General features: G+C 35.6%; 1 protein-coding gene across 1 annotated transcript in view; it reads right to left on the bottom strand.

Moving 5' to 3' along the window:
- The window catches only part of LOC111054278 (NACHT and WD repeat domain-containing protein 2), a 129,580-nt gene that overhangs the window by 34,628 nt on the left and 79,801 nt on the right, over window positions 1–15,151 (bottom strand). Inside the window, exons 17-20 of the mRNA XM_039419720.1 lie at window positions 13,609–13,769; window positions 11,428–11,592; window positions 8,484–8,614; window positions 2,149–2,365 (exon numbers count right to left, since the gene is read on the bottom strand). Coding sequence (XP_039275654.1) covers window positions 2,149–2,365; window positions 8,484–8,614; window positions 11,428–11,592; window positions 13,609–13,769 — 674 coding nt within the window. The remainder of the gene's footprint in view (window positions 1–2,148; window positions 2,366–8,483; window positions 8,615–11,427; window positions 11,593–13,608; window positions 13,770–15,151) is intronic.

Below are 15,151 nucleotides of genomic sequence, written 5' to 3' on the forward strand. Positions count from 1 at the left end.
AATTATTTATTAATCTTTGAGAAAACATAACAACAGGTCAATGTAACTCACTGAGCGCGAGGTCTACTCTCCACAGAACTACTAGTGGTTATTATTCATATTGAATAAAAATACTAAGAAATGTTCAAAAACCACAGATTGTAAATCTCTAAATTTCTGGGTATTTTTATTTAATTTAACATATGTATGTTATTTAACATATGTAAATTAAATATGTTATGTAGGTACTTCTCATATGATGTCTTCAGTATTATCGAATTTCTATTCTGTTGTCTGCAGAAATGAATCTTCATTCTATTCTATTCTATAGTAATAATTATTGTAGATTCTTCTCTTTCACGTCTTCTTCCACACAGCAAAAAAGAAGGTACGGGAGAATTGGGTTCAACGAACGGAGAAAATATGAAAACCGCAGAGCAAAAAGCAATATAAAACTGAAAAGAAAACTGGGTAAATCATGCTCAACACGATATCTTTTGACTGACAGCTATGTATTACATGTGAGGCATGTATTATAATATGTAAGGCATGTGTTATATGTGAGGCGCTCTGCTCTCCTAGCTCATTTACATGCACTGAATGGGTTGGTTCAGTGGCCTGATACGTGTATATTGCAGTCCTCCACTACTGGAGCAGAAGAAGAAGGAAAAGGAGAAGAAGGAGAAGAAGGAGAAGAAGAAGAAGAAGAACGGAGAAGAAGAAGAAGAAGAAGAAGAACGGAGAAGAAGAAGAAGAAGAACGGAGAAGAAGAAGAAGAAGAAGAAGAACGGAGAAGAAGAAGAAGAAGAAGAAGAAAGTGGTTTTTTATTGAAGATGCGTGTGAGATAGGATGAAAATGTCAGTGTATAATATGGCATTGACCCATCCTACTGACACATCAGCTTATTACCACGAAACATTCACTGATATTTTAAGACATTTTTTATTCAAATGTGGGCATTTGTTTAGCTTTGTTACTGAAATTTCTCTCTTCTTTCTTTCTTCTTCTTTTTTTCTCTTTTTATTATTACTTGATTCTATTTGTTTAATAATAATTACTCTTATAATCAATTATTATTGTTTACGATTACTTCAATGATTATTTGTATTCTTTCATATTAATTGTATATTTCTTCATTTTTTATCTTCTTGTATTTCAAATTGTATAATGTGTTGAAAATATTGTATTGTGTGAGGAGGCAAAATGGGTTTATCATGTTGTCTCCATTAATAAAATTATTATTGTTATTATTATTATTATTATTATTATTATTATTATTATTATTATTATTAAAGTTCTGGTATAGTAAGCCATTGTAACGGCTGTGACTGTTTAGCAATGGTATTCTTATCCTTGTCTATCATTTCAACAAAGCGGTTGGTGCTATCTCATTCTCGCTTTGTTTTGTTGCCAGATCGTCTTTTATAGAATTAATCATTAATTTACAATATATTTCATCTTATTATGATAATTCATTATGGAATTATTGAAAAATATAATTTCTTGCTTGATAAAGTATAGTTGATTCATTTTAAACGAGATTGAACAGTTAATATTACATCAATAAACCTGTATCAGCTACCTTCTATAGAAGGCATTGACAAGACAGAGGATAGGCGACGTTACTCTCCTATCATTTTTTTATTATATATATTTTTTTTTCTAGTTTTTCATACATTCCATATGTTTCTTTTTCTTTATTATATTTTTTCTATTTTCGACTGAATCTCAAGCCAATAATTATAGCCGACTGATACTCGTTGCCATGGCTCAACTACTTAGTTTGCTGTTAAGCCAAAGATAATATTAAATCGATTTTTAAATGGAAATATTTTATTTTGAGTTTTTGCAATGTATTGTATATGAAAATTTTTATATTTTTCACATTTGTAAAGTTTGTTTAATGATTTTGGCAATGATTTTTTTGGCAATCATTCTCCACTCCATCACTGAATTTCTAGCCGTTCGTTCGCTGCTCGTGCCAATGTTGCTTTTCTCCGTTCACACTACGACTGCGTATCCCTTTGTGTTTTGTGTTCGTTTGTGCGACCTACACATCAGTGGAACGGCGCGAGCCCCGAACGTGCGGTACGCGACAGGGCCCACACTACGGAGCGAGCAGCGAACGAACAGTTCGCGGACTGCTCGTCCATTTAACGTAGACATACCTGACACCTGCGACCACATAGTCGTTAGCAGCGGACAACATGCATGAGTTGGACTGCAACATGCGCGTGGATATTTGCGCACACCCGTGAGTAATGAGCACGACCACTCGTTCGGAAGCCACCTGCCAGACCACAAATCCGTTGGCCGTACTGCCCAGAACACTTTCTTCGGCCTTGTCTAGTTTCAGCTGCAGAAGGGTTTCTACACGGTCGTTGTCTGAAACAAAATTTAATACATGAAAACGTTTGAATAAATAAATAAGAGAGACATGGAAAGAGATATTCTATCGATGAATTTTATTGACCGAGCGAAGTGAGGTCTAAGATTCAAGTCAACGGTTTGGCATTTCTCTTAATGTTTAAATGTTTGAATGTTTGAATGTTTGGATGTTTGAATGTTTGAATGTTTGAATGCTTGAATGTTTGAATGTTTGAATGTTTGAATGTTTGAATGTTTGAATGTTTGAATGTTTGAATGTTTGAATGTTTAAATGTTTGAATGTTTGAATGTTTGTATGTTTATATGTTGCGCATTTACGGCGAAACGCGGTAATAGATTTTCATGAAATTTGACAGGTATGTTCCTTTTTGAATTGCGCGTCGACGTATATACAAGGTTTTTGGAAAACATTTCAAGGACAATATAAAAGGAAAAAGGAGCCTCCTTCATACGTCAATATTAGAGTAAAAATCAGACTATAGAATTATTCTCATAAATCAGCTGTCGAGTGGATTATGCCATGACGCATGCAATTCAGTATCTCAATGTAACTTGATGAAAAATTTGCAGCTGAGTAGACTATAAATTGCATGCCTCATTGAATGCAATTTTCATGCACTATTGATAATAGGATGCAATGAACTTATAACAGCTCGTCTGGGCGCCTAGATGTCTTCCGGTTTTCTCGCGCTAAATTCCGGAAAGTGTTATATGATAATTAAATCTTGTGTAAGCATGATCTGATCAAATAAATAGTTAGTGTATCAGTGTGGAAGAGCTTAAATGGTTTGGAACGTCGTTATAACTACGCGAGGTCCACTGTTCACAGAACTACTAGTATATTTTTTCCTACAAAACCCGCCTTTAGCGCTCCAGGTGGAAGTTTTGTCAACTACATTCAAGAGATTCGGAGTTTGCAAACTAGGTTATGTTTATAGAATGCATGTAGTAACTTCAGCACAAGCAGGTAATGTTTTCTATTTACCAATTATTTCTATTTAGATTATTATAAGAACAAAAACGTTACTTGGACGTGGATGTCTTTTGCAGGGCTCTTCCCGTCCATGTGACGTGAAATACTATGACATGAACTGACTATAAAAAAACTAGTATTATATCAAATGTAATGGGATAATTAGAGTTACAGCATAGCCACCTCTAATACAAGGCCGCGGCCTACGATATTGCAACGTCGCAGTGTAGGCCTACATGATTGGTGAAAAAGATTTAAAAAAAACCAGCTGATCTTTTTCACCAATCATGTATTAGATTGTAGGCCTACACTGCGACGTTGCAACATCGTAGGCCACGGCCTTGTATTAGAGGTGGCTATGGTTACAGCTATCCAATACAGATGACTGTGTTTTAGTAAAGTCTGTGGAGTCAAATATAGAGAATCGGCAACATGTTCCCCCATCTTTCTCGACTGCCAGCATAACGTGGACCTCACTGTGCAAGAAGGAGGTGAATTGGTGCAAAATTGTGCGAGGGAGAATGTGCAAGAGAAGTTAGTGTGCAAATGTTACTAAGATATGAGAGGAGACCCGGACTAGAGTTAGCTTGAAATTTCGCCCCCTGATGAAAGTTGAAAGGTCATCTTGAACGTGACGGGGAATTTTATGAGGGGAACCCTACTGATATACCCCTCTCCCCACTACACTCACCCTTACTGGCATCATCTGAACATCCTGTTCTAGTACTTCTTCCTACATCCTCATCTTCGTTCGCTTCCTGGTTCTTTCACTTTTCTCTCTTCTTTTTCTTTTGCTTTGTTTCATATTCCTTCAACCTACTTGTATCATTTGTCTCTGCTTCATACTCTGTTTTATATCTTCAAGGTCTATGACACAATCCCCTTATGCTTTGCAAAATCGCCATTTGTGGGGCTCTAATTCACCAATTATCAAATTTATCAGCTGTTTTCACTACACATAAAACAACATGATGTGTTATTTGTAATATTTTTCTGAATGGATTACCAAAGCCTACTCGGCACTGAATAATTGTGAAATAAATTCTTCCGACAGAATAATAGTATTTAGATCCCAACTGGGAACTGAATTGTTGATTTTTAGATTTAATTGATTGGGAACTTCCAACTGTTTTTGGAACCTTTAACTGTTTTTACTTTCCTTGCCCTATTACCATAGGTAAGGAAAGTATTGCTTTCCGAAAAAAATTAAGGTACCCTAATTTGTAAATTTCTATACGTTTCAAGGTCCCCTGAGTCCAAAAATGTGGGTTTGGGTATTGGTCTGTATGTGTTTGTGTGTGTGTGTGTGTGTGTTGTGTGTGTGTGTGTTGGTGTGTGTGTGTGTGTGTGTGTGTGTGTGTGTGTTGTATGTATGTATGTATGTATGTGTGTGTGGTGTGTGTGTGTGTATGTGCTATATATAGGTGTATGTATGTGGTGTGTGTGTGTGTGTGTGTGTGTGTGTTGTGTGTGTGTGTGTGTGTGTGTGGTGTTGGTTTGTGTGTGTGTGTGTGTGTATGTGCTATATATATGTGTATGTATGTATGTGTTTGTTATGTGCTATATATATGTGTATGTAGGTGTGTGTGTGTGTGTGTGTTGTGTGTGGTGTGTGTGTGTTGTGTGTGTGTGTGTGTGTGTGTGTGTGGTATGTGCTTATATATGTGCTTAGATGTGTGTGTGTGTGTGTGTTTATGATTGTATGTGCGTCTGTGTACACGATATTATCTCATCTCCCAATTAACAGAATGACTTGAAATTTGGAACGTAATGTCCTTACAATATAAGGATCCGACACGAACAATTTCGATCAAATGCGATTCAAGATGGCAGCTAAAATGACGAAAATGTTGTAAAAAAAGGGTTTTTCGCGATTTTCTCGAAAACGGCTCCAACGATTTTGATTAAATTTATACCTAAAATAGTCATCGATAAGTTCTATCAACTGCCACAAGTCCCATATCTGTAAAAATTTCAGGAGCACTGCATCATCTATGCAAAGTTTGATTTTAGATTCTCAATTATCAGGCAGGCTTATGATACAATTTAAACCAAAAATTTCAAGTGGAAAAGATTGAGCATAAAAATCTCTACAATTAATGTTCAGTAGCATTTTCACCTAAAATTGGAAATAAGCTCGAAATTCGAGAAAATGTGATTATTAAATTGCAAACTGTTGGCAACTGTTGGTTCTATTAAATCATTCACTACGAAGAGATAGCAGACCTAGTGTGTCTCCAGCGTTATTGACCTATCACCAGCTGTCTCATACCTTTGAATAGTAGACTTGGGATGCGCGTGAACACTAGCGTCAGGTGATCAATTTTCATAACGGCAAGGAAAGTTGTGTGAGTGCGCCACACCAGATTTTTTCTGAATGGATTACCAAAGCCTACTTGGCTCTAAATTGTGAAATAAATTCTTCCGACAGAATAATAGTATTCAGATTCCAACTAGGAACTGAATTGTTGATTTTTAGATTTATTTGATTGGGAACTTTCAACTGTTTTTGGAACGTTTAACTGTTTTTGAGGTTAGCCTCTTGTCCCAATGCCTTATGAATCATAACATGTTAAAAGAATAATAACAATTTTCAAGAAGAATAAGAAGAACGGAGAAGAAGAAGAAGAAGAAGAAAAAGAAGAAGAAGATGAAGAAGAAGAAGAACGGAGAAGAAGAAGTAGAAGAAGAAGAAGAAGAAGAAGAAGAAAGAAGCTTAATATTCTTCTCTTTTGCAATCTTTTTCTTCTTCTTTTTCTTCTCCTTTCTTCTCTCCTCCATCATCTTCTTCTTCTCCGTCTCCACCTTTGTCTCCTTCTTCTTCATCATATCCTTCAGAAGTTGTTGGAGAAGAAGAAGAAGAAGAAGAAGAAGAAGAAGAAGAAGAAGAAGAAGAAGAAGAAGAATAAGAAAAGTATGAAGAGACGAAGTGGAAGAGGAAGTGATAATAAAGGGGAATACTGGAAGGGAATACTTGCAAGAGTAGAGGAGAATTCAAGAGGAAAGTGGTTAGTGTAGATGGCCAGTGAATTTCGAACAAATTCCATGATTTATTTATTTTCTTGTCTTTACTTACATAACTATAGTAACAGCAAACAAACCGTTGGCTTGAAATCTCTCCTGTTTGACGATGGTTAGTGAAAAGCTAGCAAGATGATTTTCCAATTTTCCGACAAAGAGTAGAGAAAGAGAAGGAGAAGTAGATGGAAGTAGATTGAGAAGGAGAAAGATAAGGAGATGGAGAAGGAGAAGGAAGAAGATGGAGATTGTGATTGAGAAGGACATGGGGAAGGAGAAGAACATGGGGAAGGAGAAGGAGAAGGAAGAAGATGGAGAAGGAGAAAGATAAGGAGATGGAGAAGGAGGAAGAAGAAGATGGAGATTGTGAAGGAGAAGGACATGGGGAAGGAGAAGAACATGGGGAAGGAGAAGGAGAAGGAAGAAGATGGAGAAGGAGATGGAGAAGGAGAAGGAGAAGGAAGGAGATGGAGATTGTGAAGGAGAAGGACATGGGGAAGGAGAAGAACATGGGTAAGGAGAAGGAGAAGGAAGAAGATGGTGATGGTGAAGGACAAGGAAGAAGATGGAGAAGTAAGATGTAGAAGGAGGAGGAAGAAGATAAAGAAGTAAGAGTTGGAAGATGAGAATGAATGAGGAAGAGAAAGAGTAGAAAGTAGCTGAGGCAAGACAAGGAGAAAAAACTTGAGAACAGGAACAAACTAGGAACGTTGTTTGGGTGATGACGTCAGCAGATTTGAAAAGCAAACCGTGTGAATCTGCGCTCTGCATTCCAATGTATAGTGAGGTCCACGTTATAATGGCAGTGTTTGATTGGTAATTGTATTACTATCCTTGTCTATCATTCAACAAAGCGGATATCTCTTTCTCGCTTTGCTCTGTTGCCAGATCGTCTTCCAACAATGTAGAATTATATCAATTAACAAAATATTTCATCTCATTATGAAAATTCATTATGAATTATTAAAAACTATAATTTCTTGCTTGATAAAAATAATAAATACAAAAACTAGGAGAATAAAATAAAAAAATGTCAACACAATAAAACCTGTATAGTTTATTCATTCATAACTCTACCTTCATTGTATTATCATTCATCCAATCATCATCACCTATAGTGAGGTCCACGTTATAATGGCAGTAGATAAAGATAGAAGAATAGCGATGCCGATTCTCTGCATTATTTAATCATATTTATACACTGTCAAAAACATAATTGGCATCGTTGTGAACCTAGAAAAGGATAGTAACACCGGCTTTGTCGAATGATAGACAAGGATAGCGATACCAAAGTTGATCAAATACTGCCATTATAACATGGACCTCACTATAGGCTTAAAATACTTCGAGAAAGTCGCCTTTGTGAAATTACAAATAAATTAAATAATCGGATGAACAGGTAATATTACATAATTAAACCATTATCAGCTACCGTCTATAGAAGGCATAGACAAGACAGAGGATCGGTAACGTTGTTCTCTTATCTTTATCTCCTGCCATTATAACGTGAACCTCACTAAAGTCCTGAAATATTTTTTTCATTCTACAATACATTAAATCGATACATACAATCAGCTAGAAAGTCGCCTTTGTAGAATAATCAATTATTATAGCCTAAACGAGAATGAACAGTTGATATTACATAATTAAACCTGTATCAGCTACCGTCTATAGAAGGCATTGACAAGTCAGAGGATCGGCAACATTGTTCTCTTATCTTTCTCCGCTGCCATTATAACGTGGACCCTCTAAAGTCCTGGAATATTTTTTTTCATTTTACAATACATAGCCTACAATCAGCTACCATCTATAGAAGGCATTGACAGGTCAGAGGATCGGCAACATTGTTCTCTTATTGAGAGATACTTAGAATTTCTAAGTATCAATAAATCTGTGGTTTTTGACAATATTTTTCATTCAATATGAATAATTACCACAATATCAACTTCTCAACTACACAAGAAATTGTTCTCTTATCTTTCTGCTGCCATTATAACGTGGACCTCACTACGTGGTCATTTTACAATACAAATTTTTATTTTACAATACAATTTCCTTGAAAATTACTCCTCCAATATGAAACAAGTCTGTGAAAGATTAGAGATGAATGATTTATTTACTTACAAGTTGACGGTAGTCGCCTGACTTTAGTCCAGGTTTTGGCACCTCTTGGAGCCGAATACTCGGTCACACTGAAATTGCCCTCCTCTGTGCAACAGAACAAGCGAGTTCTGTCTCTCGATAGAACCATGCCACTGTCAACAACAAATCAACTGATTATTATCAAGTGATAGCATAAGAAGATATCCCATGGTTTGTAGGCTATTCATTAGAAGTTTGAAGAGATAAGTATGAAATTAAATTGTAAAATTTATTGGAATCAACTATAGAGAAGAGCATAAGAAGATATACCATGGTTTGTAGAATTCATTCAAAGTTTGGGAGTTTTGTATCACATTATGGTGTTGTGTATCATACTGTGTTGATACTGTATCATGTTTGGTGATACTGTATCATGTTTGGTGATACTGTATCATGTTTGGTGATACTGTATCATGTTTGGTGATACTGTATCATGTTTGGTGTTACTGTATCATTTTGTAGAAATATTATAGAGAAAAGATAGCATTTTGTGATGATACTGTATCAATTTGTAGTGATATTAAAGAGAGAATATAGCATAAATAGATATCCCATGGTTTGTAGAATTAATTCAAAGTTTGGAAGTTTTTTATCATATTATGGTGTTGTGTATCAAGTTGAGATGATAATGTATCATGTGATACGGTATCATTTAGGGTGATACCATAGGAAAAAGATAGCATGAGAAAATATCCAATGGTATAGGGCGTTTATGATCCAAATTTTACTGTTAACTCTAAAGCCGACAGTTCTAGTAGGTAGTTATTTTTGATGAAGCTATGTGACACTGGTAGTCTCTCATACTGTACCGTTCTTACACTCTTACACTCCCAACAAAACAGTAATAATAGTAGATATAATAATAGGCACTCTATAATAATAGACAGTAGTCGACGTAATTAGCTTCAGTTAACTAAGATTCGGCTTGAAATTATTTATTTATTCATTCATAAATGGAGACAACGGGGGTTACCCCAAATCTGTCTCCTTTATATTTTGTACAATACAATATTGAGATTAAAAAAAAAGAAAAAATAGTTATAATATTATTGATAATAATAAGAAAAATATTAATAGGAAAATTAATGTATAAGAAAAAGAAGAAAATGACAAAAAAATACAATGAGTACAAAAACTTGTAATCTAGTTGAAAAAGAGAAAAAAAACTTGATAAATGCAAAATTGAAAAAAAACAATGATTGAATCAAAATATGATCAGAACTTCTCATATAAATAATAACAAAATACCGTACCTCTCGCCCCAAACCATGTGCACAGCCACACCCATGCATCCAAATGATATTGTTGACATCCACCTAAACCATACTAGCGTATAAAATTTTGCGGAATCTAGCACGAGAAAACCAGAAGACATCTAGTTGTCCCGCTAAATTATTGTAAATTCTCTGCATTCTATTCAGGGGAGAGTGATAGTTTCTTAGAGTTCTGGAGCGGGGAACCATGAATGAAAAATCAGAACGTCGAGCCACAGGTGATACATATATATTCAATCTAGATAGTAAATGTGGTGCATCTATTTCATTATTCAGGAGACCAAAGAGGAAAATGAGTGCTCTGACATCACGCCTTACTTTTAAAGATTTAATGTGAAATAAATTTCTCAGTGACTCAGTTGGAAAATCTAACGGACAATAGTAATTGAATTTCTTGTAAAACATGAATCTCAAAAATTTATTTTGCAATCGCTCCAGTACACTAACTCTGCATGATATGGGCTCCATATCTCTGAAGCATATTCTAGCAGACTTCTCACAAGTGACTTGTAAATTAATATCAGAGGCAAGACATTATTAAAGGGTGAGCAGGTTCTCAGAATAAAACCCATTTGCTGATTTGCCCTAGTAGCTATCCAATCAATGTGTGTATTGAAAGAAAAATCAGAAGCAAATTGAACTCCAAGGTCCTTGAAGTATCTTACCTGCTCCAATGGTCTGTCACTTTTAAGATACACATTTATTTGAGGGTTGAGTTGAAGATTGAAACTCATGAATTTACATTTTGAAACATTCAACCTGAGTAGTTAGAATAGGTAGCCTGAGTAGTAGAAATTAGGGACATGAACGCTCTATACCATGGGATATCTTATTATGCCATCTTTTCTCTATGATAAAAGTTGGAGATAAGTGATAAATGAGTAGTTATAGTTCAGGGTTGAAGTTTGGAGAAAGATTTGCTCTTGAATGGCAATATCCTGGTATTATTGGGACTACCAGCTTCATCAAAAAGAACTATATACGTTTACTATCGGCTTCAGTTAACATTGAAATTTGGAACATGATCGACCTACACCATGGAGAAATGGCCTATTCTTATGATAACTTCTCCCTATGTTATTATCAAAAGTAAATTGATAATTTATAATTATTGAATGAAAATTCAAAGTAAAATGTTGTGAACCACCCGGAAGACTCGAATATATAACCACAGGGTTAAGAGCTCTGGGAAGAAATTCGATGAGAGCTACAATCTACAATTATTAGGAAATATGTTAACTACTTTTTTTGTTGTTGTTGGTTATCCATCTTGTTTCCACTATTATTATTACTATTAAATTATATAAAACTTTAAAGTGAAAAAGCACTCACATTCTTTGATGTGGCGACGTCCGTTTCGTGTGGGTATTGCACATTTTCAAGCCAAACAGGAACTGAAGTTTTAAGGTTATGAGAGTGAAATTGGTGGGGGTGGAGGGGAGGTTGACAAACTCATTTAAATACTCCTCCATTAACCACCAAAATTCCCCTCCACCCCCACCAAATTTCACCCTCATAACCTTAAAATGTGCGATACCAGCACGAAACGGACATCGCCACATCAAAGAATGTGAGTGCTTTTTCACTTTAAAGTTTTATATAATTTAATACTTTTTTTTTTAAAATTAAGAAGTATATTCTGTATGACATACTTGTGAAAGTTGATAGGCTCGATATTGGCCTCAGGTCGATAGCTATGCAGCATCATAGATGAGTCATCGAGCGATCCAGACCAGAATACCAGGCGATAATCGTCCAGACTGTCAAATTCCATTGATAGCATCGGCCATTGACCCGGGTTCTCAGGGCTTGGTGTCCTAGAATAAAATAACAAGTATTAAGGTAAACGTCCACTGGAACCGTATTCAACCGATCCCTTAGGCTGTTGGATCGGACGAATCTGCCGGCCGTTCATTCAGCCAAATATGGTCGTCCATTGGAACCGTTTACGTCAGTCTAGTTGCCAATTATTGAATTAACTACTACCATAGCCACCAAATTTCTCATAAACAATGATTATATTGAGATTTTGAAAATTGAATAAACAAATATCCACTAAATTAGTTTTTGCCACACTGCACAGAAAGCAGCTGTTTTCCAGTCCCTACGTAGATCTGAAAGACATTGTTTGCAGACGACTCTCGTCTGACGTCAGAACAGGTTTCTTTCCGGCCTAGGCCGGAAAGAGTACCCTTTCCAGCCGCTAACATGGAACTAAGAAAGGTGATCAAAAAACAGCTGATCAGAAAACTTTTCATTATTTGTGTTCATTATTCAATAATTGAAACATTTATAATAATATCATCTTATTGTCATTTGAAAGAATAAAAAAGTATAAACTCATCCTCCCACATAATTGAACATCATCTTTTAGGTTATTTAGACAAATCAGAATAAAAAATAAAAATACTTGGACAATTTCCTGATATTCAGATTACCTCAGATTTGCTAGAGCTATGACCTTCCACTTCTGCTTTCGGAAGTGCTTAGTAAATAACTATTCTCATATATTGTTTATTTTTGTGTGTGGCGAAAAATAGTACAGGCTCAGCCTGGTTTCTCCTCCAATGTCATAATAATATTAAATTATAGTGTTTTTACAATAATAAATAAATAGGGAAAGAAAAATAAGGTAACCTTGTGTCTCTCCCAAATTTAGATAAGGTTGCACATAATTTGTTCCTTCTATTTCAACATTAACAGTATACTAAACTAAAATATTTATATTTTTCTTATTTGAAATTTATTATTTCAATAATGATTTTGGCGTTCTTGAATGTTTTATGAGCGTTGAAACTGTTTCAGGTTGCCGTTTAATTCGGCTTTGAACTCGTCGAATGTACTTTTTCAACTATGAACGCTCACAGAAAGTTCAAAAACGTCAGATGGACAAATTTTATGAATGTTATTGAAAATTTTCGCCTCTTCCCAATCATATCCTTGTGATTAGATTTCAACTGATAGTTCTTTAGTTATTGACGTTTTCTACTTTCCTTGCCCTATTACCATAGGCAAGGAAAGTATTGCTTTCCGAAAAATAAGGTACCACAATTTCTAAATTTCTATACGATTCAAGGTCCCCTGAGTCCAAAAAAGTTGTTTTTGGGTATTGGTCTGTATGTGTGTGTTTGAGTATGTGGGTCTGTGTACACGATATCTGATCTCCAAATCAACGGAATGACTTGAAATTTGAAACTCAAAGTCCTTACAATATAAGGATCCGATACGAACAATTTCGTTCAAATGCAATTTAAAATGGCGGCTAAAATGGAAAAATGTTGTCAAAAACAGGATTTTTCGCGATTTTCTCGGAAACGGCTCCAACGATTTCGATCAAATTTATACCTTAAATTGTGATAGATGAGCTCTTTCAACTGTCACAAGTCCCATATCTGTAAAAATTTCAGGAGCTCCGCCCCATCTATGCAAATTTTGATATTAGATTTCACAATAAATCATTCACTATGAAGAGATAGCAGACCTCGTGTGTCTCCAGCGTTATTGTCCGGTCACCATCTGGCTCAGATCTTCGAATAGTAGACTTGAGATGCGCGTGAACACTAGCGTCAAGTGATCAATTTTCATAACGGTAAGGAAAGTTTGTGAGTGCGCCACACCAGATTTTCAAAAATATTGAAAAGTCCATGTATCTCGAAAACTACGGTCGATATGAAAAATTTTAACTTGACATTTTTGTTTTAAATTACATGTAGAATCTATCTATGGTCTTCGGCTGTTACACCTTCGTAGGACACTCTGTATAGTATTTATATTATGCAATATTTTTATGATATTTTGTGCAATAGAACTCGCTGAGCTCGCGCGATACTCGCCTGGCTTCCAGATTGCCGCGCATGTCAAATCGACACCAGTTGGCATGGCCGTGGATGAATAGGTGCGAATTGAGCAAAAAATGGCCGACCACCTCCTCGTCATCTGGAAGTGGATTGTCCAGGATCACATACTCACTGGTCAGCATGTTCAGCAGTACCGTCTGCAACAGAGAGAGATGGCGAATATAGGATATTGATGATACAGAAAGAAAGAATGATAAATTGATGATTAGATTAGATTTGATTTCTTTATTTATGGATGTTACAATTTTAATGTGCGTGACTAGTGTCTATGTTTACCATTGTTTAGCCATGACAAGTAATAAATTGAATTGGATTGAATCTGGCAACGTTGTGGAGCTAGAAATAGATAGAGCTATCTGCTTTGTTGAATGATAGACAAGAATAGCAACACCATTGTCGATCAAATATTGCCATTATAGCGTGGACCTCACGTTCTGATGTGTGGATAAAAGGGTATATAGTGGGGTCCACGTTATAATGGCAGTGGAGAAAGATAGGAGAACAACGTTGCCGATCCTTTGTCTTGTCAATGGCTTCTATAGACGGTAGCTGATACAGATTTATTGATGTAAAATTAACCGTTCATTCTTGTCTAAAATAATCAATCATATGTTATTAAGCGAGAGGTTATATTTTTCTATAATTTCATAATGAATTCAAATAATTAAATATTTATTAATAATAATCAATCTACATTGTTGAAAGGCGATCTAGCAACAGAGCAAAGCGAGAAAGAGATAACGCTATCTCCTTTGTTGAATGATAAACAAGGAAAGCAATTCATTGCTAATCGAACACTGCCATTATAACGTGGACCTCACTATAGAAATTGTTCAACCACAGATTTATTAAAAATCAAGATACCGGTTTTGGTTGTTACACCATTGTCAATATTCTAGTGAACTGAGAAGATAGTGGTTTTGGTGGTTGTTACACCATGGTCAATCTCTAGTGAACTGAGAAGATACCGGTTTTGGCTGTTACACTTTTATCTATCTCTAGTATACTAAGAAAGTGAAATTTATTAAGGTTGTAGACATGGAGTAATTATATCACATTCTATACTTTATACTATAATAAAGGAAAGAACTGGCTCATACAAGTACGGGATAGGTCGATTATGTTTGACGCATCATCACGTCTCAACTACTCAACTGATTAACTTGAAATTGTACTTATAGTTTATCAATTAACCGACGATGGTTCTAGGCCTATTTCAAACTCTTCAAGATTCCACTAGGTCAAGTTTTCAGTTTGTCAAGTTTTAAAATAAATCCAGCACGGGTTACCTGTTAGTAGACCAATGATAGAAAAAGTTTATTCACATAATTTTGTCTCTGTTACAGTAGTATCTCAGCGTTTTGTTGGAACAGTGCAGACATTTTGAAGTGGATATCTCTGTAGCAGTATTGGAGTATTTTGGTGTCGATGAACTGCACGCATTGCAGAGCTGTCGGTGGGAATATGCCGACATCAGCATTATTTATTATTCAGGTGGGGACTCGCCGCAGACTGTGGT

The sequence above is a fragment of the Nilaparvata lugens genome, chromosome 1 (genome assembly GCF_014356525.2).
Source record: "Nilaparvata lugens isolate BPH chromosome 1, ASM1435652v1, whole genome shotgun sequence".
In the NCBI taxonomy this organism is placed as follows: Eukaryota; Metazoa; Arthropoda; class Insecta; order Hemiptera; family Delphacidae; genus Nilaparvata; species Nilaparvata lugens.